Source organism: Syngnathus floridae, chromosome 1 (genome assembly GCF_059516105.1).
Source record: "Syngnathus floridae isolate MCC-2025c chromosome 1, RoL_Sflo_1.0, whole genome shotgun sequence".
Taxonomy (NCBI): Eukaryota; Metazoa; Chordata; class Actinopteri; order Syngnathiformes; family Syngnathidae; genus Syngnathus; species Syngnathus floridae.
Window position 1 is genome coordinate 5,329,501 of NC_142413.1, and position 24,081 is coordinate 5,353,581.

At 47.4% G+C, this 24,081-nt stretch overlaps 5 protein-coding genes and 1 long non-coding RNA gene across 14 annotated transcripts; 4 read left to right on the forward strand and 2 right to left on the reverse strand.

The window, feature by feature from the left end:
• Nucleotides 1-386: 386 nt before the first annotated feature.
• Nucleotides 387-2,659, reverse strand: slc25a11 (solute carrier family 25 member 11). Its single transcript, XM_088391374.1, has 9 exons — nt 2,476-2,659; nt 1,942-2,094; nt 1,755-1,872; nt 1,597-1,685; nt 1,289-1,379; nt 1,123-1,213; nt 959-1,058; nt 837-888; nt 387-737 (listed from the first exon to the last, which is right to left on the reverse strand). The coding sequence occupies exons 1-9, from the start codon at nt 2,538-2,540 to the stop codon at nt 582-584; spliced, it is 915 nt and encodes a 304-aa protein (XP_088247500.1). The 5' UTR covers nt 2,541-2,659; the 3' UTR covers nt 387-581.
• A 633-nt stretch (nt 2,660-3,292) lies between these two features.
• Nucleotides 3,293-6,706, reverse strand: LOC148403587 (voltage-gated potassium channel subunit beta-2-like). 2 transcript variants are annotated; one of them, XM_088391344.1, is made up of 15 exons: nt 6,497-6,697; nt 5,550-5,823; nt 5,306-5,349; nt 5,180-5,217; nt 5,003-5,082; nt 4,892-4,936; nt 4,757-4,801; nt 4,642-4,685; nt 4,457-4,543; nt 4,290-4,375; nt 4,100-4,220; nt 3,944-4,038; nt 3,722-3,842; nt 3,551-3,639; nt 3,293-3,458 (listed from the first exon to the last, which is right to left on the reverse strand). In XM_088391344.1, exons 1-15 carry the CDS (start codon nt 6,510-6,512, stop codon nt 3,366-3,368), a joined length of 1,278 nt encoding a protein of 425 aa, XP_088247470.1. In that variant the 5' UTR covers nt 6,513-6,697; the 3' UTR covers nt 3,293-3,365. The 2 variants fall into 2 exon arrangements, with proteins under 2 accessions (XP_088247470.1, XP_088247460.1); XM_088391334.1 differs by having other exon boundaries at nt 4,100-4,375; nt 6,497-6,706.
• LOC148403588 (uncharacterized) lies at nt 3,552-5,214 on the forward strand. Of its 2 annotated transcripts, none has more exons than XR_015861590.1 (2): nt 3,552-4,699; nt 4,769-5,214. It is a non-coding gene; the product is annotated as an uncharacterized LOC148403588 (long non-coding RNA). The 2 variants fall into 2 exon arrangements; XR_015861593.1 differs by having other exon boundaries at nt 4,772-5,214.
• A 726-nt stretch (nt 6,707-7,432) lies between the features above and the next one.
• trappc1 (trafficking protein particle complex subunit 1) lies at nt 7,433-9,490 on the forward strand. Of its 3 annotated transcripts, none has more exons than XM_088391391.1 (5): nt 7,433-7,582; nt 8,023-8,121; nt 8,804-8,874; nt 9,067-9,205; nt 9,283-9,490. In XM_088391391.1, the coding sequence occupies exons 2-5, from the start codon at nt 8,023-8,025 to the stop codon at nt 9,409-9,411; spliced, it is 438 nt and encodes a 145-aa protein (XP_088247517.1). In that variant the 5' UTR covers nt 7,433-7,582; the 3' UTR covers nt 9,412-9,490. The 3 variants fall into 3 exon arrangements, with proteins under 3 accessions (XP_088247517.1, XP_088247512.1, XP_088247527.1); XM_088391386.1 differs by lacking the exon at nt 7,433-7,582 and adding an exon at nt 7,589-7,805; XM_088391401.1 differs by lacking the exon at nt 7,433-7,582 and adding an exon at nt 7,589-7,768.
• A 431-nt stretch (nt 9,491-9,921) lies between these two features.
• Nucleotides 9,922-14,393, forward strand: mepceb (methylphosphate capping enzyme b). The gene is made up of 8 exons (XM_088391323.1): nt 9,922-10,338; nt 10,823-11,131; nt 11,345-11,589; nt 11,748-12,018; nt 12,332-12,872; nt 12,945-13,157; nt 13,233-13,341; nt 13,429-14,393. Exons 2-8 carry the CDS (start codon nt 10,854-10,856, stop codon nt 13,464-13,466), a joined length of 1,695 nt encoding a protein of 564 aa, XP_088247449.1. The 5' UTR covers nt 9,922-10,338; nt 10,823-10,853; the 3' UTR covers nt 13,467-14,393.
• Nucleotides 14,394-14,422: 29 nt separating this feature from the next.
• Nucleotides 14,423-23,395, forward strand: LOC148403591 (disks large homolog 4-like). 5 transcript variants are annotated; one of them, XM_088391292.1, is made up of 20 exons: nt 14,423-14,551; nt 14,634-14,744; nt 15,293-15,363; nt 16,032-16,148; nt 18,154-18,204; nt 18,331-18,455; nt 18,518-18,687; nt 18,756-18,892; nt 18,965-19,115; nt 19,243-19,511; nt 19,589-19,691; nt 19,764-19,860; nt 19,930-20,106; nt 20,172-20,209; nt 20,281-20,319; nt 20,427-20,528; nt 21,128-21,300; nt 21,412-21,521; nt 21,596-21,687; nt 22,095-23,381. In XM_088391292.1, exons 1-20 carry the CDS (start codon nt 14,515-14,517, stop codon nt 22,199-22,201), a joined length of 2,277 nt encoding a protein of 758 aa, XP_088247418.1. In that variant the 5' UTR covers nt 14,423-14,514; the 3' UTR covers nt 22,202-23,381. The 5 variants fall into 5 exon arrangements, with proteins under 5 accessions (XP_088247418.1, XP_088247409.1, XP_088247427.1 ...); XM_088391283.1 differs by having other exon boundaries at nt 19,589-19,860; nt 22,095-23,395; XM_088391273.1 differs by lacking the exons at nt 14,423-14,551; nt 14,634-14,744; nt 15,293-15,363 and adding an exon at nt 15,715-15,759 and having other exon boundaries at nt 22,095-23,378.
• Nucleotides 23,396-24,081: the final 686 nt, after the last annotated feature.

Consider the following 24,081-nt stretch of genomic DNA (forward strand, 5'->3'; position numbering starts at 1 on the left):
TCTGTAAATGTGTGTTTGTGAGTTTATTTCACTCTGTGTCTCCACGTTTGTGTGACAATGCGTTTCTCTGCATGGCTTGGATGTTGTCAGTTTTTTTTCTATCTGTCTCCTTGTACGTCCTGTTGGGCTTCACACAGACACACACAAATACGCATTGTATTTGTGTGTGTCTGTGTGAAGCCCAACTTTTGTTTTCCCCCTCTGTGTGTATGTGCCTCTGTTTGTATTAGTGCGTGTCTTCATGTTTGTTGTCTGTTTGCGTGTTTGTTTGTTTCTGTGTCTGTCTGGAAGTTTCAAAGTATCTGTTTTTGTGCGTCCCTGTCTGTTGGCATGTGTCTCTGTATGTGTGTATGGTTCTGTGTTTGCGACACCAACCAAGTCCAACCAACTGTCCCAAAGTTTTTAATGGGTCCCTGCTTATCATATTCAGCATCTGTGACCATGGTCACTCTTGTAAGTGACAGAAAGCTCTAATCCATGACCTAAATCCTCATATGTTCCTTTCTTTTTACAAAAAGAATAGAATTATAACACTTGTGAGTGTGTGTGCGCATGTGTGCGTCTGTCTCTGTCCATGTGTGCTAGCGGTCTAGCACGTGGGTCTTGTACAGGCGGTTCATCTGCTCCAGGAAGATGAAGGTGAGCACGGTGTGCGGTCCGAGGCGAGCGTAGTACGGCGTGAAGCCTTTCCACAATGAGAAGAAGCCCTCCTTGCCCACCACGCGCACCAGCACCTCCTACAGGTCAGAGCACACCAGAGCTCACACCTGGGTTTGTTTCACCATTTGAGAAAAGTTTTGGAATGTTTAGTGGATCATCTTGCCGCGCAGACTCACCAGTCCGTTTTTGTACTCGGGTTTGCCATCAATCATCCTCATATTCTGAATCCTATAAAAGACAATCAGGGCGGCAGTGAGAGGCGCGGCTCAGTCCAGCGACCACCGGGGGTCTCCCTCACCTTGTCTTCACTATGTCGACAGGCATGGACGCCGCCGTGGTGACCAGGCCACTGATCATACTGGCGCAGAAATGACACAGGATGTCATCACCAAAGTAGCCTAAAGGGCACAAGAGGCAAGTGAGTGGATGAATGTTAGTTTGTGTGCACGTTTGTGACTTTACCCGAGTCTAGCAGCGCCTGTTTGGACTGTGAGTAAGATGCCAGCTGGGCGGCGTTGACCACCACCGCCCGAGCCATGGTGGGAATGCACCCCTTTAAAAAAAAATAAAATTGACTCTAGTGAGCCAGAACATGAAGACAAATGTTGCAAGCATGTAAGGCGCTCACCCTCCACAGCGTAGTGACGCCCTCTTCACGCATGATCCGAGCCAGGGCGTTAAACACGTTGGTGTACCCTCGTCGCTGGTCAGCGGGAAGTCTGCACGCATGATGTCATTTGAGAGAATGCCACAATTGCGCAATCACACTCCATCCCAAGTGTTGCTGTGACATGTGAATGATGGAGTCGGGAAGTATGATTTAGTCACGCGTCAATGATGTAGTGGTCCCATATGAAGAACTAGTGACATATGATGACATCGTAGGGATGTACACAAGAGGTAGTAGTGGCGGTGGTGTGATGGCGTGACCCTCACCGGCCGTCGGCCGTCATCCGGATGAGAGCCACTTCGGCCGGCGTGCCCACGAACGCCCCTGTTGCGCCAGCTGTCATCCCGATCAGCGCCTGCAGGGGGTGCACAGGTTAGCATAAGAGTAGCTTTATTTGGTGGGAGGTGAGGGAGAAGTTGGACACCTTGAGGAAGAAGTTTGGCGGGCGACCATCGGCCGAGGTCATCTTCTCGAACAAGATGGTATAGATGCCAAGACGGGTGGTGGTGTAGGTGGCTTGGCGTAGCAAACCTGCAGACAGACTGAGACGGACACACGTGCAGTGGGCATTAAGCCACTAGACAGGAGGGCGAAAGGTCATGGCGGCCTACCCAGTGTAGATGCCACTGATGCCCTCATTCTTCAAGATGGAGGCGAGTGCGTGGAAGCTGGTTTTATATTCTCGAGCCTTGGTGCCCTGACCACTCAGCTGCATGCGGTTCTTCACTAGGTCCAAGGGCTGCACGAACACTGTCGCGCCCATCCTATATACCACACAGACAAACATGCACGCGCGCAGGGACAGGCACACACAAGCACAAAAAAACACACACAGTTAATCTGGCGTTCATAAAAGTTGGCTTTGTTTCAGCAGTTTTCTCAAAACCGGCTGAACCATTTCCAACATAGCTGGACTTGTTTTTGTTTTTTTCCCAACATTATTGAGGGTTCTTGCAGATAAAGTAACTAATGTACAGGTCGCTCTTTATTGCCCATAAAGATGGGTTTGGGTTGAAAAAACTATCAGTCAGACACGGAGAGTTCAAAGATAATCGATAAACTGGGACTGGAGACTGCTAGCTGGCTAAAGAGCCCGGTTGCTAGCTGTTAGCAGGCTAATCTGGTCAGCAAGCGGTGCCGCTTACCCGGCCAAGCCTCCGAAGAGGAACTTGATGGCCTTCGGAGACGTCTTGCTCTTCGGAGACGTCATGGTTGGGCCGCTCCGATTCCGATTCCCGACTCCCTTCCTGTCTTTGTGCCTGCCTGTGGGCCGGACAGTCACCTGCAGCAGCCGGGGCCAAGGTGACACTGAAGAGGCACGGCGGGTCACATGATGCGACGGGCCAATCAGCAGTTGTAGCCGAATGCTTCCGAACGCTTGTTCGGGCAGCGGACCAATCAGTAGCCTTACCATAATATCTCCGAACATGCAGTTACCTTCAGTGTAGCTCGGAAATAAGAACGGATCACTGACGTCAACGAGAAAAAACACGTGAACGTTTAGTTCGAATCGAAGCTCGGTGATATAGGCAGAAACAGCCACAGAAGTTAAATTCAAATCTTTTGTTTTAATCTGTTTGGGATTTTTCTTTTCGTTTGTAAAGTGAGTTGTTAACGTTCCATGTCGACGCTCATTGGTTGAGAACGCGAGGGGCGCTGCTCGTTCATGTTCGAGCAAAACCCTGAGTCGTCAATGGGGAAACCGGTTCGTGAAGCCTAGAAAACACGATGAGTTATTATTTCATTGTAACATAATTGAAAAGGTACCGTTGGTAAAAATAAAACTCTTAAGTGGCACGTTCTAAATACAATGCGATGCTCCCATCTTGCGGATAGTTGGAGAAAGTGTAACAACGAACATACGTAGAACTTACAAAAGTTACCCGCGTTCGTGTGTGTGAGTCCCCTGTCCTTGTGTGTACTGTCTGGGGAGTTTGTACAAAAGTTCATTCGACAATAACATAAACTCATTGATTTTATTTGTCAAATGGGAAATGTTGTTAATTGACATCGGGGTCACTTTAAACACTGCTTCTTAGATCTTTGCCTCCTTTTTAGGCTTCCGGGGCTTGTTGCCTAGCAACTCGTCCATCTCTGCGATGAGGGCTGGAGTCAGCAGGGACATGACCTGTAAGCGAGGGAATCGCTCCGAGTGTGATTACTTGGCCCTCGGTGATGCGGCCGGCGTCTGATTGCTTGCTTGTTTTGGCCGCGGGTTACCTGGATGGAGCTGAGATTCTCCATCAGCTGCTCTGTGTTGGAGACGCCCAGTAGAACTGAACTGACGCCGTCACTGCGCAGACACCAGGCTGTCACACACAAAGTTGGACTTTTACTACGTCGCACTTATGTGCTGTTTATTTGCGTGTGCCTCTCCATGTGCGCTTGTACCGATTGCAAGCTGAGCGGGGGTGCACTCGAGCCTGTCCGCCAGCAGGTAGAGCTCCTTGACTTTACTCAACTGCTGCTTGCCCTCGTCACTGCAGAGACGCTCTTTGAGCCACCCGTGACCCTGCACATGCACGTGCTCGAATGCTCACCATGGCAACAGACGCCTGTTTGAGACGATAATACTGATAAATCATTGTGATGATGGTTGTTTTGTATGCGCACCTTCATGGCCGCTCTAGAGCGTTGAGGAATGCCACCGTTGTATTTTCCTGTGAGCATTCCGCAGGCTAAAGGTGACCAAGTCATGGCCCCGACTCCTAAAATACGTCACATTAGCTGGGTGCGTGTGGGTCTCTGTAGGCGTGTGTGTTTTGGTACCAATCTTGTGGTAGAGTTCTGGCAAGTGTAGTTCCACTTTGTCTCGCTGGAAGTAGTGATACTCGGCCTGCTCACACACCGGAGGAATTAGATTAAACTGTCGAGCGATGGAGTACGCTTCCTGTAAGACCGCACACACACAAGACATCCTTGTAGCACACAAAGGTTTCAAGGTCCAGATGGAGTTTACCATGATCTCCATCGCATTCCAGCGTGAGGTGCCCCAGTACATGGCCATGCCCTGGTTGATCACAAATGTCATAGCTCGCACCACCTCTGCGTAGACATACGTCACAGATCTGTGTTAGTGTGCTAGTGTTAGCATCATAGCATTAGCTGTCAAGTGCGCTACCGAACCCTCCATGGGCGAGTTGACGTCGTTTCTGTTGGCAAAGACGATGTCGACATAGTCCAGCTTCAGCCTGGCTAGAGAACCGCGCAGTCCTTAAACACACAAAAACACACATATTTAACTTCTGCTGTGTCGCTTTCAATTCTTCAAAGCTTGTGTTTGTCTCTTAGGTGTGTGCTTGTGCTTCTACCTTCAATGATGTGTTTCCGCGACAGCCCCCGCTCTGTCTCGGCCCTGCAAAATGCAATGTAAAGTCAACATCTGAGTTTGTCTAGTGGCTGTGTGGGGCCGTCTATCATACTCACTGTCCTCCCCAGTAGATTTTTGTGGTCACCACATAGCTGGACCGCCTGTTCAACAACAACAACAACAACAACAATCACAGCATCAACAACAAGGAGGACACGTATGTCATTTCTTCATAATTATGCTCACTATACCTCCAGCTTTTCTTCTCGAGTATATTTCCCAAAGTTGTCTCAGCCCTGGAATACACACATGGTTGCATGATTCCATCCCAGACACACACACACACCTGGTGTGCAATGTACCTGCCAGAGGCGTAGATCTCAGCCGTGTCAAACAAGTTGATGCCATTGTCGTATGCCAACGTCATTAGACTGTCTGCCATCTACGCACGCACACACACACACACACACACACACACGCACGCACACGTTCAAGGAGAACGTTTGTGACGTTATCACAAAAAATGCTCGCACCCACACCTCATCTGAGATCTGAGAGCCAAACGTGACCCACGTTCCTGTGAAGAGAAATAAGCATAGAAGTCAGTGTATGTGTGTGCGTGTGTGTGTGTGTGTGTGTGTGTGTGTGTGTGTGTGTGTATTCACCGAGTCCCAAACAGGACACTCTGAGTCCAGTTTTTCCAAGATATCTGGAAAAAGACCAAACAATGTTAACATTGTGTCTTTGGCATCGGAAGAAATTGAGTGAATCTCAGAAAAGAAGCAAAAAATACAACTTGATTTGAATAACTCTTTAGTTCATCATTTCAGGGGAATAGTTGATTAAAATGATTTGTGGCCATGACAGCCAACAGACCGAAGTGGAGGTGCTGTGGGCATGTTCACTCACCTGTAGGGCATGTCGCTGTCCTCCATGGTGACGTCACACTCCCTCATGTAGATTTCCAGCCGCCGCCTCTCCATCACCTTCTTGGCCGCCTCCAGAATGTGAGACGCCAGCATCGATTCTTCTTTCTCCTTCACATCCTTCCTGCTGTCTGCTTTGTCCGCTTTGCCACAATGTCCTCTGGCAACCTTGGGCTTCTTAGTGAAACCATACAGCTCTTCCACAGAAAACTTGGCGCCTTTTCCCACCGTGGCTGGGGCCCGGCTTGCAAACATGGCTGGAAAAGGAGCGCTAACATTACCGCTAACATTGGTGACTGAAATGAGCTTCAAAATTAGTTTCTGCAGTTAGCTTCCAGACTAAGAGTTGGAATGTAACTTCCAAAGTTCCTTTGAAATTTACATTCCAAATCTTTGTTCCTTTGAAAGTTAGCCTTAATGTTAGCTTCCTCAGTGTTACATTGCTCTAAAGTTACCATCCAATGTTAGATTCCGAAACTACCTTCTAACTTGACCTCTAATGTTAACTATCAAGGTTAGCTTCTAAACTTAGCTTTGATGCTAACTTTCACGTAATGTTAGTTTCTGAAGTTAGCTTCGTTAGCGCATACCTGACTTCTACTGGACTCTTTCGTCACGTCGCTAGCAACCATCGACCGACATTATATAAATGCTAAAAAGCAACATGAGCTGACAATGCTGTAACTAACGATGCAAACGCTAGTGACAAACTAGTACATTTCACTACCTGGTTGTCCGTCCGTCCACCTTTATCCACCCGCGGGTTCGCATGATTTTATACTAAGCCTTTGCACTAATCCGACCTATCACGGTTCACATATCCTGATTAATAATAAAAAAAAAAAAAAAATGCCAAAATACTAGGGCCTGTGTACAGATGGCACACGTGGACACTTGCCCACTTTTTGATTTGATCATCCTAATCCTTACCCCCTCTCCCCATCATATGTGGTTACAGCTGTGGCGTCTGACCCCGGTAAGGCCAGACTAGCTCACAATCCATGATGACCTTGAATGGAGGACACATGATTTGGTTTTTCCTGTTTTGAGAGTCTTTCAGGTGCATTCATTGCGATTTTAACCTCTCAAAATATTTCTCGACACATGAGCTAAACCATGGGTCACTTTTGCTCAGGCCATCAATCAGATTTCTATACCGTTTTTCCTTAATGGGGCACATTTTTACCTCAAGTGATAAACAACTTTAAGGAGATTAGTGCAGAAAAAACAGCCTCTATTATCCAAACTCTTGATACACATAGGTGAATCAGGTCAATTTTGCTTAAGCCTTCCAACCATCCATTTTTTGTTGCTTGTCCTCAAGTCATTTGGAGCCAATTACAGTTGACTTTGTGTACATCTGTGACTGATCACCACTACTCAATCACAGGCCACGTACTATCGACACTCATGGGCAATTTAGAGTCTTCAATTCACTTTAATGCAAAGGTTGGAATCGCACCCAGAATCTTTCGTTTGCGCCTGCAACTCGGTTAGTTTATCAGGCTGTCTTGTTAGGTTCATAAACGGGTCAATGACGTCACTAGGCCGTCCGTTTATGCTTCTTGTGTGAACGCTGCTTAGGTCGACAATGATCTGCCGCCACCTGCTGGACACTAGTAGAGCGACAACTCTGACGTTCGTACCAACGTGACTGAGATAGAGTCTCACTAAGCATGTTTCGTATCATATCCTCCCGCAGTGATGGGGTAAAACCCAACGGTCGTTTCGTCTTACAAATTTTTACATCGCAAAGGCAACATCATATTGCCTCAAACAGGACTCCGGTATAGTTGCCCGTTGACGTCGCCCACGTCCACCACTCATGTAAAATAATTTATACATCTTAGTTTCCCAACGTCGCACATACATATGTTTCATTAGATAGTTTAGGTGATTAAACTTCGCTTTTTCAAAATATATTCTTTTTTAAAGGCTATAAGCAGCCGATATTTTAATCAGGCATATGAACAGGTTCCTCTGCGTTTGAGGTCCCACGCGAAACATGAAAACAGGGTAAATACAGATTACATTTCTTGAATGTTCGCCCTGGTTTTCTTTTGATCACTTCGTTTCACTGTTACATTTCAAGCCATTGTATTCTAACAATACTGCCACGACGAGCCCGCACTAATGGGGGAATTGGCCGTTTAAATCACTAGATTTCGAGTGTACACCTGGGAAGTCGGTGGCAGATGCACGGTGAATAAGTGGTTTACACGTCTGTTTCACTCGGGTGGTAGGTTCGAATTGCATCTTGCATGTTACCCCTGTGCTTGTTTGGGGGCTTCTTCTCCCACTTAAAAAACAAACAAACAAAGAAAAAACATTTGCTTGCTCGGCTGCAGTTTACCTACACACCCCTGAAAAGTGAAAGCACCATAGACAATGTATTTGAAATGAACATTTGATAGAATGGTGTTCTACTCATCATTATTTTGTGGTGTGTGTTTCAGATGACAGTCCATAACCTGTACATATTCGACCGAAATGGAAAGTGCCTATATTACAACGAGTGGAACCGAAAAAAGCAAGCTGGTATCTCAAAGGAGGAGGTACAGTGGAACTATTTGTTTTCATCTTACGAGTTGTCCAATGTACGACTTTTTCTAAATTGTAAAAGCAGCAATATCGCGGTAGTTGTAAACTGTAAACTAAGTTTGAACATATTCCATGCATTCCATTACATGCAGACAGAACATACAGGGATATTTTCTTTATGTGCTGCCAAAAATGAAGTACAGCAGCTTATATTATGTATCGTTTGTATTATTATACTGCCCCCTGGTGGGCAAAGCGTGCACACCATAAGAAATACTACAATGTTCATTGACTTAAAGCATGAAATCATGTAATTCAATTATTTGCAATCTATTTAATTGCTAACACCATGGTTTTTCTATAGTACCGTATTTTCCGCTCCGTCTTGCTCCCGTGACTTTTTTTTTTTTTTACCGTAAGTCATGGCATGCATGCGCCCTATAATGCGGTCCTATGTGTGGATGAAGTACAGAAAAGCCCCCAGAATTGAGTCCGTATCCTTCAACCCGAAGCGCTTCATGATGCGGAAAATACGGTACTAAGAGATGGTCCCAATCTTGGGTGTAGAATAAATTCATGGCATTTCTAATCATTCCAAGTTGACTGTGATACAAGGGATTTGAGTTTGACAAATCAAATCCTGTTTTCAAGATGGAGTTAAAAAAAAAAAAAGTAAAGTGACTGCTTTGCCTGCAGGAGTACAAGCTGATGTACGGCATGCTGTTTTCTATCCGCTCCTTCGTCAGTAAAATGTCTCCTTTGGACTCGTATCCTTTGGACTACATGGTCAGTCTGTCAGTCCGTTTGTCACCCATTTAATTTCCCAAGGTATTTGTCCTTATAGGGGTAAAGTTCCAGCTGAAAAATTGAACAACGTGGACATGAATGTTACAGCACAGCCCTTCTGTCTGTCAGTCGGATTGTCTGCGTCACGCTCATGTTCCTTAGCCCCTTTTCAGGAAGGAGGGCTTCCAGTCCTTTCAGACCAGCCGCTATCGTCTTCACTACTATGAAACGCCCAGTGGACTCAAGTTTGTCATGAACACCGATCTGTCCGTGAGCAATGCCCGAGATGCGCTGCAGCACATCTATAGCAACGTCAGTAAACGCGCCACACAAATCCACTCCAGCACGTCCACGTGAATGACGTGTGCGCCCACGTGTGTGTGTTTCAGCTGTACGTGGAGAACATAGTCAAGAACCCAACGTGTGTCCTGGGTAACACGTTGGACAGTGATCTCTTCAGCACACGACTGGATGCTTTCATCAGAGCTCTGCCATATTACAACCCACGCACCACTTGACACGTTTCTCATTTTGCGGGTTCCGATGGAGGCGGCTGGATGTTTGAGTCAAGCATTAAAGTGGTGCGACACTTGTGAACTTTGGGTCTTTTATTTAACAATGCAAAATATGTATAATATTTATAATAGTATGAGACTTCTCCTACTTCATCTTATCCTTCCTTCGTCATTTTTCTTTTGTGATTCATTCAAATAAAGGTGCTCTGCTCTATTCATACATCCTTGTTCCTTTCCTTGCATCCCTCCTCAATACTTTCTATCCTTCCTCCTGACAATCCTTCCTTTCATAGCATCCTTGTTTCCATTTACCCATCTTTCTTGCCTTACTTTCATATACACTTGTTTCTTTCCGTCTTTGCTTACTTCCTTAATTTAATTTAAGAATTGCTCAGCTACTTTTGGCCCACCCTTCACATTGATTGTTTTTAGTCAGGCGTCGCTAGGGACATCCTTTCCCTCTGACTGGTGCGTTTGGGAGACGGACAGACAGTCTGTTTTGTGATTGGTCATTACTGTCGTCAATCAGTCGTGCTGGCGTTTCCCCCCCTGCTCGGACTGGTGTCAATTAATACAGGCCGTCTCACCAGTACAAGAGACGATGCCAAACAGGTCGCGAGCGCTCATGCTAGCTATGTCGTCTCGTCGAGGTACATTGGACAAGAACGTAGACTCCAAACGCACGGTATACAATGTTTGTACTCGTTGTGCTTCGCGGCGGAGTGGAGTTAGCACCGTGCTAGCCACTTCCTTTAAACTGCTAGTGAGAAGCTAACTGTCCGCCGGGCTTGGTCTGTGATTGGAGCATTCAGCTTCCGGTAGGCGGGACTAAGAAAAAGGCACTTTTCTATTTTTGCCTGTCACACACTTGGAGTGGACGCGAGGGTCTTTTGGCAACAACACGCTGGAGAAGGCAAGTCTTCAGACCAAGTAAGTTCCCCCCCTTAAAAATAATAGATCTTTGTACTTGCAACTAGCAGACATTTTTTTCTGACAGCATGTTGCATACAGAAGGCAAAGGTTGTAAACAGGGGTGTGTGGAGACATGCAAAGCTTCACAAATATTTAGTATAGTAGGTGTCCACTGTTATGACAGTGGGAACTGAATTTTAACTTTTATTTATATAAGTTATACAGTAAAAAAAATCTGAAAACAAACCAAAAAGCCTTTGCAAGTGTGCAGGAATTGATTTAGGAATATTGGGCTTACACTAAAAATCAACAATCTTTGCAAAGGAATTTAACAGGAATTTAAATCAGAAAACAAACAAAAAGGCCTTTGCAAGTGTGCATTACTCACTAAGATTTCAGAATATTGGACTTACACTAAAAATCAACAATCTTTGCAAAGGAATTTAACTTGAGAACTAGAATGCAGATGCCGAACTGTTCAACTTCTCATTACTTTGTCTAGCTGTTCTCCAGCAAGGAGCTAAAAGAGCTGGATGATGATGTCGGTGGACAAGTCCGAAAAGATCTCCATCGGCCATCAACCCCGAGCTCCGACAAACGGCAGCGGTCAAAGCACGCTGGCTGCGCCCGTTCAGCGCCTCCCGAGGAAGCGCTACTCCGTGGGTGTCGCCTTCAAGGGTCCGGCCAAGCGCCGTCGCCGTGCCCGCAGTGAGAGTCATGTGGAGTCCCTGCTGCCTACTCACTTCCTGTTGGGCGGCAACATCTTTGACCCGCTCAACCTTAACTCGCTGTTGGACGAAGACGTCAACAGGTGAGGAAGAGCCGAGAGCCGGAGGAGAAAAAAGGCTACGCTGAAAGTCACACACACTTGCGCCAATTAAAGCAGTTTATTTCGGGACATTATATGATTTTTTTTGTACAAGTGCAGTAATGACATATTTGTTCTTGGGTACTTAACCACCATTGCACTATATATCCATTTTGTACTTTACCAGTAACATCCATGTGTCTGACTCACCATCAGGGCCACCAATCAAACTACTCCAAAGTGTTCACCACTGCCGTCCCGTAGCACGGAGCCTGTGGACATACTGGTTCCTCGAGACATCACTGACCCTTTGAATTTGAAGGGAGAGGGAAAACCAGGTGGCAAGGCGGAAGGCGTCCTGTTCTCCCCCATCAAGTCCCGGAGGAGACACAGGAACCATCATTGCAGTGATAGGGAGGCAGCGACCCGTCCCATCTTTCCCTCCACAGATGGAATAACTGGTGAGACACACTGGCATGCATACAGTACAGCATGGGAGTGGAAAAACTAACTACATAAGAAAAAACATGTTTTCAATGCGGTCTCTATTGCTCATTTTCACTGTTGATACTTACTACAAAACAAAACACATGTACATGGTGAAGTTTTGTTGTGGCAGTTCCAGTATTGTCCAGAGAAGGCAGCGCAGCAGTGTCTCCTCTTCCTTGTGAACTCAACACGGCCATCACCTGTCGAGAGGACATTGCCCCACCCCCGATCCTTCCCAGGAGACACTCCCACCCTCCTCCGGCCGCCACACGCAAATCCGGTGAACGGCGGCAGAGGGGTCGACGGCGGACCACCTCGGCAAGGTCGACGCGTGGCGTCGCCGACACGATAGAGGCGAGCCAGTTCCACACACCGCTGGGAGGAGGGCTCGGGCCCAACAGGTGAGTGCCCTGGTTACAAACATCAGATTGCAAACATCAGAATGTGGTTGGTGGAGAATTTTTGGTGAATTTTTCTGGTGATTTTGTAGAAGAGGACAAATGAAATAAAATTGCAAAACATTTCAACAGATTTATTTGCAAGTAGAACTTTGTCAAGTATTGGATATTTTTTTGGATCAATTAATTTCTGCCCACTATATTTAGTTTCCCTATTAAGAGCCAACCTTCGACTCTGTAAATTTCTGATGTGAAATGTTTTCAACTTTGACAAGGTTTTAATCGTCTGCTGGTCCACGCGCCTGTTGCTCTGCAGGTGCATACGCAAGCCCCCGGAGAAGAAGGACAAACACCGCTACCAGTATGGCAACCATTGCCGCTTCTATGGCTACCACGGTTTCTACGGCAACGGGTGGGAGGGCCGCGTGGGGCCGGCTGAGGACACGCGGCTGCGCTTGCTCCAAGCCGATTGGTTCCGAGACAAGAAGGTGCTGGACGTGGGCTGCGGCGCCGGTCACCTGACACTCACCGTGGCCCGCGCCTTCAACCCCGCGCACATCCTGGGGGTGGAGCTGGATGGGCGACTCGTGCATGCTGCCAAGCAGAACATCAGGCACTTCCTGTCACATGACCTGGTGGAGGAGGAGCAGAAGAGAAGGTGTTCGGCCTCCCCAAGTAGAGAGGCAGCCAAAAAGGAGGAGAAGAGGCAAGAGGCGCTCAAGGAGGAGGAAGCTGTGCGTCTCATGGCCTTCCCGCTGTCTCTGAGGGTGAGTCGCGGTCCTCTGGCCGCACCCCCTCTCCTCCACGCCACTCCCCCATCCTCAGGCAGGTTTCCCAACAACATCTCCTTCATCCAGGTGAGTGTTGGGCGCCACTTCCTGTTTGTGACCTCTTCAGAAGTTTACGCCTATTTGTGACTCCTACCACAGGGGGACTACGTGTCAGAACAGGAGGTGTGGCCCGGGAAGGGCCAGTATGACATTATCATGTGTATGTGCGTGACTAAGTGGGTGCAACTGCAAGCCGGCGATGAAGGCGTGGTCCGACTCTTCCGACGAGCCTATCAGAGCCTGTCGCCAGACGGATTGTTTATCCTCGAGCCGCAGCCGTGGCGACGCTACGGCCGCAGCAAGAAAGCCTCGGTAGTACTACACACATACACACTAATTGAATTTCACTGTATGGCTTGATTGACCGGGACTGGTGTTGTCTCCTAGGCAACCACATACCATCGCTACAGGAGTTTAAAATTGAGACCAGAGCACTTCACTTCCTACTTGATGGACAATGTCGGCTTCAGCTCCTATAGGCTCCTCACACACAACGGTACCCGAGCACACACAGGAACACTCACACTCACACACACACACACACACTGGCACAAGCACACACTGATTTGAAGTTTGTTTCCAGGTCAGAAACAGCCCATTTACCTGTTCCACAAGAAGTGACATGCTGACTTGAGCTCGTGATTGGACAATGCATCGCAGACAGGAAGTGACGCTCATTTGTTTGTGTGGTGCTAAGATGGGACGTTTTCCCGTCATCTATTCGGGATGGAGATTTTTATTTTTATTTTTTTTTTACGGCTGCCCTCATTATGGTCACGGGTGAGCAGGATCCTATCCCAGCTGACTGTGTTCGAGATGGTGGAAATTCATCAGAGCTTACCTTCCGAGTTCTCTGGAGTAAGACAACTGAACTTGAGGTGACAGGACGTTGTGTTTTTAAGGTCAAATTGTCAATGTACAGCTTCTCAGTGTATTGCTTATAGGCTTTTACACCGTCGGTTTATAACAAAGCATTTTTTAATCCTTAATAACTGTGAAAGGAAAGCCATAGTTTAGATTGAGGCCTGGCTAGTATCGATTTGATCAAAATGACGTCTGAATAATTTCAAAAATATTTCAAGAATGAATTAGCTTTTTCTAATCCATAAAACACACATTCAAGTGGCAAAAAAAAAAAAACGTGCAAGAAAGCATCAGCTGATGAATTTATCTTTAGATGCAGGTCATCGTTGTTATTGGGGAAAAATGATGCAGCCCATATGACAAAATATCATTTACTTCACTTTTGCTATTTAGTTTTGCTGGAAGTGATGACTTCAAAATCCCACATGTCGCTCTGACACTAAACATCATTTACGGGGTCATGAGAAATGATTATAACTGTGTTTAATCGGCAGAACTCCAGTCAATAACGATTAATCGTTGAATCGGTCAGGCTCGATAATATTTCTTTTGTTTTATGTAAATATGAGCAGAGACTTTACAAAGAAGACAAAGAACTGAAAAAAACTGAGGGAAACCACAACTCATTCACCATTCTGCCCGCACCTCCTGATCATTCAAATAAATCAATACATTTGACTTGCATTTCATCACTGATGTCAGTGATTGCTTCACGTATGCATTTGGGCTTGAGCGGAGTCCGTCTATCGGCGTACTCCACTACCCAGCATGCAGTGCGCCCGGCAAATCCCTAAAGAGGATTTCCATGGGATCGCAGGACAACATGCCGCTGAAGAGAGACGGTGAGAGATGATAACCTTTTTGTCATTTTCAGATAATTTCTTGTGAGAGATGCCTCGGCTCACGTGTTGCATGTTTTTCCAGACACTCAGCGAGCTCTGCAACTGATGGAGGCTTGCTCCGATGGGGTCAAAACGAGAGAAGCCGAGAAACTGCTCAACATCTTCCAGAGTGACCTGTTTCAGGCTTTGCTCGGTACTGCAATTTCACTTCTCGGACACTGACACGAGCGTTGGAACGTGTATGAAGTGCATATAAAAAGTCTGCACACCCCTGCTCAAATGTCAGGTTTGTGTGACGGAAAAACAAACGGGCACTGTGTAAGCGTTTCAGACTTAAAGTAAATAGAAGTCAGCACACAACTACTATGATAATATAAAATTCAGGAAGAATTCGAAAAAATTCTAGAAGGCATTTCCTGACATTTTTCATTGTGCCGTGTTAATATATGAGTGTGTAATTTCATCACATATTTTTTTCCTTTTTTGGAGTATCTTAAAAAAGATACTACTGTGTTCGTACTTTTGCACCCTCTTTTTTGCTTAAAAGCCTCATCTGGCTGGAATATATCCTACCCAGTCCTGTCGAGACTTTTCTACGCCGTGACAACGAAGCTCTCTAAAGCAGATATGATCGCGAGAAGATTTTGTTACATCACTTCTCTGAAATCTCTGAATTCACTCGACAAGGTTGATTTTTTTTATTTGTATCTCCAAGCAGTAAATATGTAAACCTGTGCGCAGACATCCAGGAGTTCTACGAGCTGACTGTATGTGAAAACCACGCGGCGAGCCGTCCGCAGACACCTGTCCAGGTACGCTTTCCGTCCAACAGCCTTCCGCCGTTCCTTAGCAACAGCTGCATCACACCATGGCAACAAGAGCACAGCCCACCTCCTCTCTGCTCTCTCTCTGGCTCGCTCGCTCTCTCTTTCTGTCGTCAAGGAGGTGACCCCCCCCAGCAGAAAATAACACTCGTTGCATCGTGCCCCCCCCCTCCTCCTCCCCCACCTCCTCATTGGCTCATTGTCGACAGACGGTGGGAAGCGGAGGAGGAGAACCGCGGAGAGTGGGGGGGGGCACAAAGCGCGATCTAAGTGTGTGTGAGTGTGTGAGAGTGTGTGTGTGTCTGTGTGTGTGTGTGTGAAAATGTGTGTGTGACTGTGTGTGTGTGTGTGGATATGGACTGCCTCTGCATTGTCACCACCAAGGTAAGAGCAGAGGAACACACATCAGCGTGCTCATGTGTGTTTTAACGAAGCCGTCCGATATTTACACCTGTTTGCGTGCATGTGTGTTTATGTGTGCATGTGTTGACTAGAACATACCACTCGTGTGTCTTCACTTCCTGCTTCTCACTCGGGTCACACAAATGTCGGAAGACGGCGCCGCCGGCTGTTTCCGGGTCACGTTAGTCGCCGAATGCTGAAGCTCGCTTTGTGACTGTCTGCGTGTGTATGTGTGTGTGTCCCCCCCACCGCAGAAGTATCGTTACCATGACGACGACGACCAGTCAAGCCCTGGAAACGTGACTGACGGACACGCCCCCGAATTCGCGCGCACACACCTGGACACCATCTCACGCCCTGCTGCGCTCACTGTACGTACTGACACACGCACACGCTTTCCCGCTTGTCGCCATAGCGATGGGGCAGGATGGGGGGATGGAGGGTGTCCATGGCAGCAGTATTTTTCGTGTGTGTGTGCGTGTGACATCACGCAGGGGAGGTGATTCCTCGCATGGGTGGGGGAGGGGGCAGAGAGAGAGAGAGAGAAGAAACGCAGCAGTTGAGTTGAGCACAGAGAGCGGGGGAGGATGAGGATGACGAGCGCCGAAGAGCGTCGTCCTCTCATCGCCGGATTTGCTCGTTAGGCTGGTTTGTCTCTTTTTTTTTTTTTTTTTTTTTCCCCCTTTTTTCTGTCTTACCGGTATGAGTCGAGTCAACGATCACGAGAAGGCATCTTAGTCGTTCATCACTCCTTCCATCTTTATGTAACCCCCCCCCACCACCACCCCCCCTTACCGCGAAGGGGGCAAGACGCCGCGGAGACAGGAAGTGATGTTCGTTTCGGTGTGGTACGCCAAAAAGATGGGACGACGCTTCATCAACAATGTGCGCAGAGCCAAGAGACACAGACAGAGAATGATGGTAACGTTACAAGTTCACCTTTTTGCCTGGCTCAACCAATCAGGGGGCGTGTAGGGGGCGGGTTTGACCTAACGCCCGGCTAGCCGGTTGCGTTGCTCGACATCATGGGCACTGCCGCGTCGAGCATCTGCCGCACAGTTGGGAGGTCGGGGGGTCGTTTCCCTTCTCGTGTGGGGTTGTGCACGTTTGCGGGCGTCCCAGCTAACTCCCACATTCCAAAAAGCTTCAAGAGCCTCCCCCGCCTCCTCCTCGTATTGCGATAAACGTTCATTTTTGACCTCCAAGTGTACGGAGGTGTCATGGGAAACTGAGTGTGAAGTGTAACTAATATCTCTGTTACATAATTACCGACTCTACAACCTCCTCCTCTTCCTCCTCCTCCTGGTCATAAAGCATGTCATCTCATCCTTCCACCTGCCACAGACCCATTTTGCTCCTCGGCTCAAGTCGGAATTAATCCTAAGGAATAAATCCAGATGTTTGCAAAAAAAACCTCACTTCACTTTGACTTCACAGTAAGCAGCAGTTTGACAGTCCCAATTAAAGTTTAGTGTCAAAGCAAACAAAATACAGAGAATTAAACTACGTACAACAAAAGAATTTTACCTTAAAAATGGCCCCACTAGCTAACACCACGGATGAGCTAATTGATATCATTTATAGTTGTGGTGTTATGTCACGTTAAGTATAAATATTTGAACACAAACAGTGCGGCAACATAGACAGACAATCTCACATTATTTACAGGCACGTACTCTTGATCCTAAAAATACTTTAAAACGAGTTTACTAGCAGCAGTATACCAAGCCACCGTACAGTAATTGTGAAATGACTCTTCATTTGTGTCTTCATGAATGTATTGTACTGCAAACCAGAAAGAGCAGCGCAATGAATATGATTGAAGCACTAAATCGTGGCGCACAAATTATTTAATGTTTTAGAATTCTGTTTATTTTGGACAAGCGCTATAAAATAAAATGCTAGTTTCTATAACAACATATTGTACACGTGACTTGAAGGGATACATCTTGACTGAGAACTTAGTAGTATGACAGTTTAACCTGGGTTGTTAGTGGAGAGTGCACATTTCTGCAAAGCACTTCTGCTGTGTTTTTTGCACTAGTTTAAATTTTAAACTAGTCATAGATGCAATTAGGAATATTTTTAAAGGGTATTGCTCTTGTTTTTTTTTTTTTTTTGCTACCCCCTACGAATATTGTACACTGCATAGCGCCATCTGCTGCCTCGTCGCACAAGCCGCACGCAGGACAGGCGGAAGTGATGTCATAGCAACGGCCGTGATTTGACAGAGAGAGAGAGACGCTCGCTATAGCTGCCTGGGCCCTGAAGGCGACTGTTGCCGTGGCAACCCGTCGTCAGAAGTGGGCGAGGGGTGGGGGGATGGGGGGGGGGGGATGCTCGGAATGCGATTTAACCCTTGGTGTGTTTTCACAGATGAACGGATCCGAAGGCGAGTTGGAGTATGAGGAGATCACGCTGGAGAGGGTGAGCACGCACACAGACGCACGGGCACTTATTCGCTATTGCATCATTTTTCCGAAAGAAAACCGCTCATGAGTAAATGGATCCTAAATTCACAAACACCATCAACTGTCACGTGTGCACGTGCAGGGAAACTCCGGGTTGGGCTTCAGCATCGCTGGAGGAACCGACAACCCTCACATTGGAGATGACCCGTCCATCTTCATCACCAAAATTATTCCCGGAGGAGCTGCCGCCCAGGACGGACGTCTGAGGTACATACGTATGCGCGTCCTCGTGTGCGAACACACACCAACGTTTGCGCGTCCGTCCGCAGGGTGAACGACAGCATCGTCTTCGTCAACGACGTGGACGTGCGCGAGGTCACTCACTCGGTTGCCGTGGAGGCCCTGAAAGAGGCGGGGCCCGTGGTACGGCTATACGTCCTGAGGCGACGCCCGCTCGGCGAGCACGTCGCCAAGATCAAACTGATGAAGGGACCCAAAGGTAGGGGGCGGGGCATCCGACTTTGCTACCCCTTGGAAAGGAGAAATTTTGATCTATTTTGCCGGCAGGTCTGGGCTTCAGCATCGCCGGCGGGATCGGCAACCAGCACGTCCCCGGCGACAACAGCATCTACGTTACCAAGATCATTGAGGGCGGCGCAGCACAGCGGGACGGGCGGCTTCAGATCGGCGACAAGATTCTGGCCGTATGTACGCCGTGTCGCTCCGTCTGCGTGCATTTGCAACGCCCCCCCATAGCCCTTACCGGTGGTCTACAGGTCAACCATTTGTCTCTGGAAGACGTCCTGCACGAAGATGCTGTGTCGGCACTGAAAAATACAGGCGAGGTGGTCTACTTGAAGGTGGCCACGCCCTCCTCGCACTACATCCACCCGGCTGAGCGATTCAGCCCCCCGGACCTTACCAGCTGTACGTCCGCTGTCTTTATTTTTAATTAGCGGGTCGTATCCTGAAATGAGCTGAGGAGCTTCATATTGTAGGGAGGGTGGGGGGAAATCATCCAGCATCTTGACATTTTTCCGGCTTGCCTGTGCAGCCTACATGGAGCCGGACTACATGTGCGATTACCCCCAAGCCCTCCCGCCGCCGTCGCCTCGCCGCTACTCACCGCCCCACCGCGGCATGATGTTAGAGGACGACTACGGCCGAGAGCCCCGCCGCGTGTGCGTGCAGCGCGGTGCCAGCGGCCTGGGCTTCAATATTGTGGGCGGAGAGGACGGCGAAGGGATCTTCATCTCCTTCATCCTCGCCGGGGGGCCGGCGGACCTCAGCGGAGAACTCCAGAAGGGCGACCAGATTCTCAGCGTGCGTGTGACTCACACATACACTCACGTCGTTTCTGTGACATCACAATTTGAGCAACATTATGCATGCGTGGGCAGGTGAATGGCGTGGATCTCAGGTTTGCAACGCATGAGCAGGCCGCAGCGGCGCTCAAGAACGCCGGTCAAACGGTTACCATAGTAACGCAGTACAGACCTGAGGGTGAGTGCACGCATCTGCGTTTTTGCATCATCGGCACGCTGATGTCATGTCAACGTGTGTATGTGTATGTAGAGTATAGCCGCTTTGAAGCCAAGATCCACGACCTGCGTGAGCAGATGATGAACAGCTCGCCAGGAACCCTGCGAGCCAACCGCAGCTTCTATGTCAGGTAACGCACACACAGGAAGTGCGCCAGAAATAACTCAACAAAGCACCGACGCCATCCTGTGCGTCGCAGGGCCTTGTTCGACTACGATAAGACGTGGGACTGCGGCGTTCTCTCGCAAGCTCTTGACTTTAACTTCGGGGAGGTGCTTCACGTGATCGACAGCGCCGATGACGAATGGTGGCAGGCTAGACGGGTCAACCAGCAGGGGGAGCTGGAGGAGCTGGGATACATCCCATCCAAACACAGGTGAGGCACGGCTGCCGCGTTGGCCTCGGCTTTGCCACTGACGTGTGCGCGTGTGTGTGTTTCAGGGTCGAGAGGAAAGAATGGTCCCGAATGAAGACTCAAGGTGAGTTTTGATGACCAAGGCGATGAGGGGACGACGAGGCAATGCCTGACTGTTATGGTTTCCCCTTGCAGGGCTGGTCCAGAGCTACGAGCCGGTAGTGCAGACTGAAGGTGGGTTGAGGAGGCTTGAAAAATATTTGCAGGCTAACACATGACGTCAACATACGAGTAAAACATAGCAAGCGACCGCGACAATATGATAACCGCTGTCTCCGCAGTGGACTACGCCCGACCCGTCATCGTCCTGGGACCCACCAAAGACCGAATCAACGATGACCTGCTCACCGACTTCCCAGACAAGTTTGGCTCCTGCGTGCCACGTGAGTTGGAGGAACGTGCAACTCACTGAGCTAAAACTCAACTCCTCGGAGACATGAATCGGTGGTGTCTCAATTAGGACATTTTTGCGATACAAGCTGCCATTTGGACAATTTTATTGCTTTGACTTACATGTGAAAACTTGCTGAACAATTATTGAAAAAGGAGGTTTCCAGCAGTTTATTACAAATCCTACTTGAGATTTACGGTCAAACAGAACCTACGACTTGGAGAATTACACATTGTGTTTTTAAAATTAGTCAATATCTTAGACTCTAGTCCGCTAGCCCAATGCTAATGCTAACATTCATATACTGACGGAATGTGTGGCAATTGATTTGAACACAAACTTTGCAGCAACACATGTAGACTTTCAATATAAGAGCTCTCAGTCATAAATTCTTTATCCTCTGCGAGGAGCTGAGACAGCTGTACAGTATATCCGGATGGCTGGTCTTATACTGCCCTCAGGTGGCCCAGTTGGGCATCAATTTTGCCATGTCAATTTTGCCATCGTGTCATTACTATGTTTTTAGAAAATATAATATGGATGTTTTCTTATTTAAAAAGCAAAACTCAATTTACTCCTCCACCTCCGCAGACACGACTCGTCCCCGCAGAGACTACGAGGTGGACGGGCGGGACTACCACTTTGTGTCGTCCCGCGAGCAGATGGAGCGCGACATCCAGTCACATCATTTCATCGAGGCGGGCCAGTACAACAACCACCTGTACGGCACATCGGTGCAGAGCGTCAGACAAGTGGCCCGCCAGGTGAGATGCTCCTCTCGCTGCGGCGATGGCTCAACTTCACGTTGCCATGGCGATGCTTGCCCATGTGATTTATCTGCTCTGCTGTATGTGTTTATGCGTGCGTGTGTGTAGGGCAAGCACTGCATCCTGGACGTGTCGGCCAACGCCGTCAGGAGACTCCAGGCTGCTCACCTTCACCCCATCGCAATCTTCATCCGACCAAGATCTCTGGAGAACATCCTGTGAGTCCGTCAGGCCACTATGCCGATCGGTTAGGACATATTCTCATTTTGTGTGCTCGTGTTTGTGTGTGTAGCGACCTGAATAAGCGTCTGTCGGAGGATCAGGCCAGGAAAGTTTTGGATCGAGCCATCAAAATGGAACAAGACTTCCTCGAGTGTTTCACTGGTGAATATATTTCTCAGATACTGTGCGCCCACAAAGTATTCACACAGCGCTTATCTTTTACACATCTTACGAGTTATTATATGCTAGTTTACTCCTTCCATATCTAAATTACTGTTCTGGAGTCCGGGGCTAACAAATTTACAAAAGACAACCAGAATATTTATTTGTTTTGTTTCCATTTCAGTTTTCATTGATCTCTATGAATTATCATCATCTTCTTTTAAACCTTTAAAGAGAACTTAAATTGTATTTCGCTGTTTTAATTCATCATTGTTAACCTGTAACATACACACATCCATTATCCGAATTATAATTTTTTATTTTGCCATAAGTAAATAAAGCGCTGTGATCTGTGATTACATATGTGGATGCGCTGTCCATTGACGGCTGTTAACATGTGTGTGCAGCCATCGTGCACGGGGACACTTTTGAGGAGGTGTACCACCAAGTCAAAGTGGTCATTGAGGAGCAGAGCGGCCCATACATCTGGGTGGTGACCCGTGACCGACTCTGATTTTTCAGCAGAGGTTCTCCCCCCCCCCCCTCCCGTGCACATGTTGTGTATCCATGACAACGCTGGCGCGGGCGAAGTATGATCAGTATAGAGTGTAGGTAATGTGTTTATATTCTGCTATTTATTTATGGATTGATTGATTGATTGATTGATTGATTGATGGATGTGCTCTACACACACCGTGTGCGTGTGTAAATACAACAATGGGGCTCAAACGCACACACGCACACATACACACACACACACACACACACACACACGAATTCAGGGCTTTGAGATCACATGATGCTTTGCTTCGGGCACAACACTGGGTCATGTCTGAATCCCCCCCCCAGCCCACATGGACTACATCTCCCACAATCCCTTTGTGCAACACTGTGGCCACGCCATGGCTCCGTCCCCGTCCACTGTACAGCACAGAGACTCAGTGAGCTAACGCTAACAGCTAACGACTGTCACTCGAGACTTCCCAATGATTTCCTCCGCCGATGCGTCAGTGGGAGAAAGAACGGCGAATGAATTTGCGGAAATCTTGGAATAAATTGCTAAGAAAAAAAAAAAAGCCAAGCCTCCCAAGTCGTGAGTGCATACAAACAAATATTAAAACACCCAGCCGTGCGCTCAATTGTCCGTGTACTAGAACGCTAGGGTTAGACAATCCAGCGCACCAGTGGAATGAGTAGGGCACATTTATTTGTGACTATTTTTCCTTGTTGTCTCACCTTTGATTTCCTTCAGTTGCTTTATTGTGGTCCACATGATATTTTCTCTTTGATCCTCACAATTTTGGAATCCAGTTGCGGGCCGGATTGGACCGCTCATCAGAATCAGCTTTATTGACCAAGTTTGTGCTTGCCAACTCATACAATCGAGATCAAACGCAGAAAGTCCCAAGCGAACAGATCCAGGAGCTGACTGTTGGTCAGGGGGACCAGAATGTGAACTGTGTCAAAAAGTCAAGAAGCAGAAGAAAAGTCAAAAAGAGGCAAAAGGACTCTGGTGACATTGCTTGCAGTAGTACAAGAAGCCTTCCAGGAACAGGACCACACCCAGAGTCCGTCCACACACACACGCCAATGGCCAACTTGTTTCTCCCCGGCTCGGATCCACCCGGAGCCGAGGGTCACACACATCCGAACAGGTGAGTGAGACTAGTGACGGAGTGAGTTAGCAAAATGACAGAGACACGGATGAGCAAGTCAGATGTTAGAGCAGTTCTTCCAAACTTTTAACACCATGTAGCACCTCAAAAAATATTTTGCTCACTGACTATCACCATCATAGCCAAGATTGAAATCCAGTAGCATGGCATAATAAAATTTTGATTAAAAAAAAATATGATAAGTCATATTCCTAAAAGTTGTAAAATCAGGATAGAAAAAATATTTTCAAACTTCAATTTTTATTATGTGTAAAGTTGTGGTATTATGTGGAAAAACAAACCCTGTGTTTACAGGAGTAAAGTTGATAAATTATAAGAAAATAAAATCAACATTATTCCAGACTAAAGGCAGAATGTAAGAAATAGAGTTGAATTAAATTGAAGTTAAATCCGAATAAATTGTTGGTTGCTGTGTAATGCCTGAACCAAGCAACAAATCGCGGGAAGAGTCCTTCCTGTAATGCGGTGGGATACCGCTAGAGAGAGATTATGTAAATGACACGCAGGTATTAGTAGGTACTTCTTTTTTAATGAGCGCACTTTTTTTTCTCTTGGCCTATGGTTCTCTTGGTCACCTAAATTCGTTCATGTGCCAACAGGCAAATCTTAAACTAATGCACAACATGGGAGAAAAAGTATTATAATTTATAAAAAATAGTCGCTCACATTTCAGATACTGTACATTTTATATCGCAAAATATCTTTTGCTGGCTAAATA

Excerpts from the sequence above, each read along its gene's own strand:
- LOC148403587 (XM_088391334.1), bottom strand. Across the intron at positions 4,686-4,756 it reads AAAATCTACTGGGGAGGACA|GGCCGAGACAGAGCGGGGGC; the intron begins GTGAGTATGATA and ends TGCATTTTGCAG. Across the intron at positions 3,459-3,550 it reads AGAATCTCAGCTCCATCCAG|GTCATGTCCCTGCTGACTCC; the intron begins GTAACCCGCGGC and ends CCTCGCTTACAG.
- trappc1 (XM_088391391.1), top strand. The coding sequence starts at position 8,023 with ATGACAGTCCATAACCTGTACATATTCGACCGAAATGGAAAGTGCCTA. Across the intron at positions 8,122-8,803 it reads CTGGTATCTCAAAGGAGGAG|GAGTACAAGCTGATGTACGG; the intron begins GTACAGTGGAAC and ends CTTTGCCTGCAG. Across the intron at positions 9,206-9,282 it reads TGCAGCACATCTATAGCAAC|CTGTACGTGGAGAACATAGT; the intron begins GTCAGTAAACGC and ends TGTGTGTTTCAG.
- slc25a11 (XM_088391374.1), bottom strand. The coding sequence starts at position 2,540 with ATGACGTCTCCGAAGAGCAAGACGTCTCCGAAGGCCATCAAGTTCCTC. Across the intron at positions 2,095-2,475 it reads CTCTTCGGAGGCTTGGCCGG|GATGGGCGCGACAGTGTTCG; the intron begins GTAAGCGGCACC and ends TGTGGTATATAG. Across the intron at positions 738-836 it reads CCGAGTACAAAAACGGACTG|GAGGTGCTGGTGCGCGTGGT; the intron begins GTGAGTCTGCGC and ends TCTGACCTGTAG.
- mepceb (XM_088391323.1), top strand. The coding sequence starts at position 10,854 with ATGATGATGTCGGTGGACAAGTCCGAAAAGATCTCCATCGGCCATCAA. Across the intron at positions 11,132-11,344 it reads TTGGACGAAGACGTCAACAG|GGCCACCAATCAAACTACTC; the intron begins GTGAGGAAGAGC and ends ACTCACCATCAG. Across the intron at positions 13,158-13,232 it reads GCCGCAGCAAGAAAGCCTCG|GCAACCACATACCATCGCTA; the intron begins GTAGTACTACAC and ends GTTGTCTCCTAG.
- LOC148403591 (XM_088391283.1), top strand. The coding sequence starts at position 14,515 with ATGGGATCGCAGGACAACATGCCGCTGAAGAGAGACG. Across the intron at positions 15,364-16,031 it reads GTCCGCAGACACCTGTCCAG|AAGTATCGTTACCATGACGA; the intron begins GTACGCTTTCCG and ends CCCCCACCGCAG. Across the intron at positions 20,107-20,171 it reads TACATCCCATCCAAACACAG|GGTCGAGAGGAAAGAATGGT; the intron begins GTGAGGCACGGC and ends TGTGTGTTTCAG.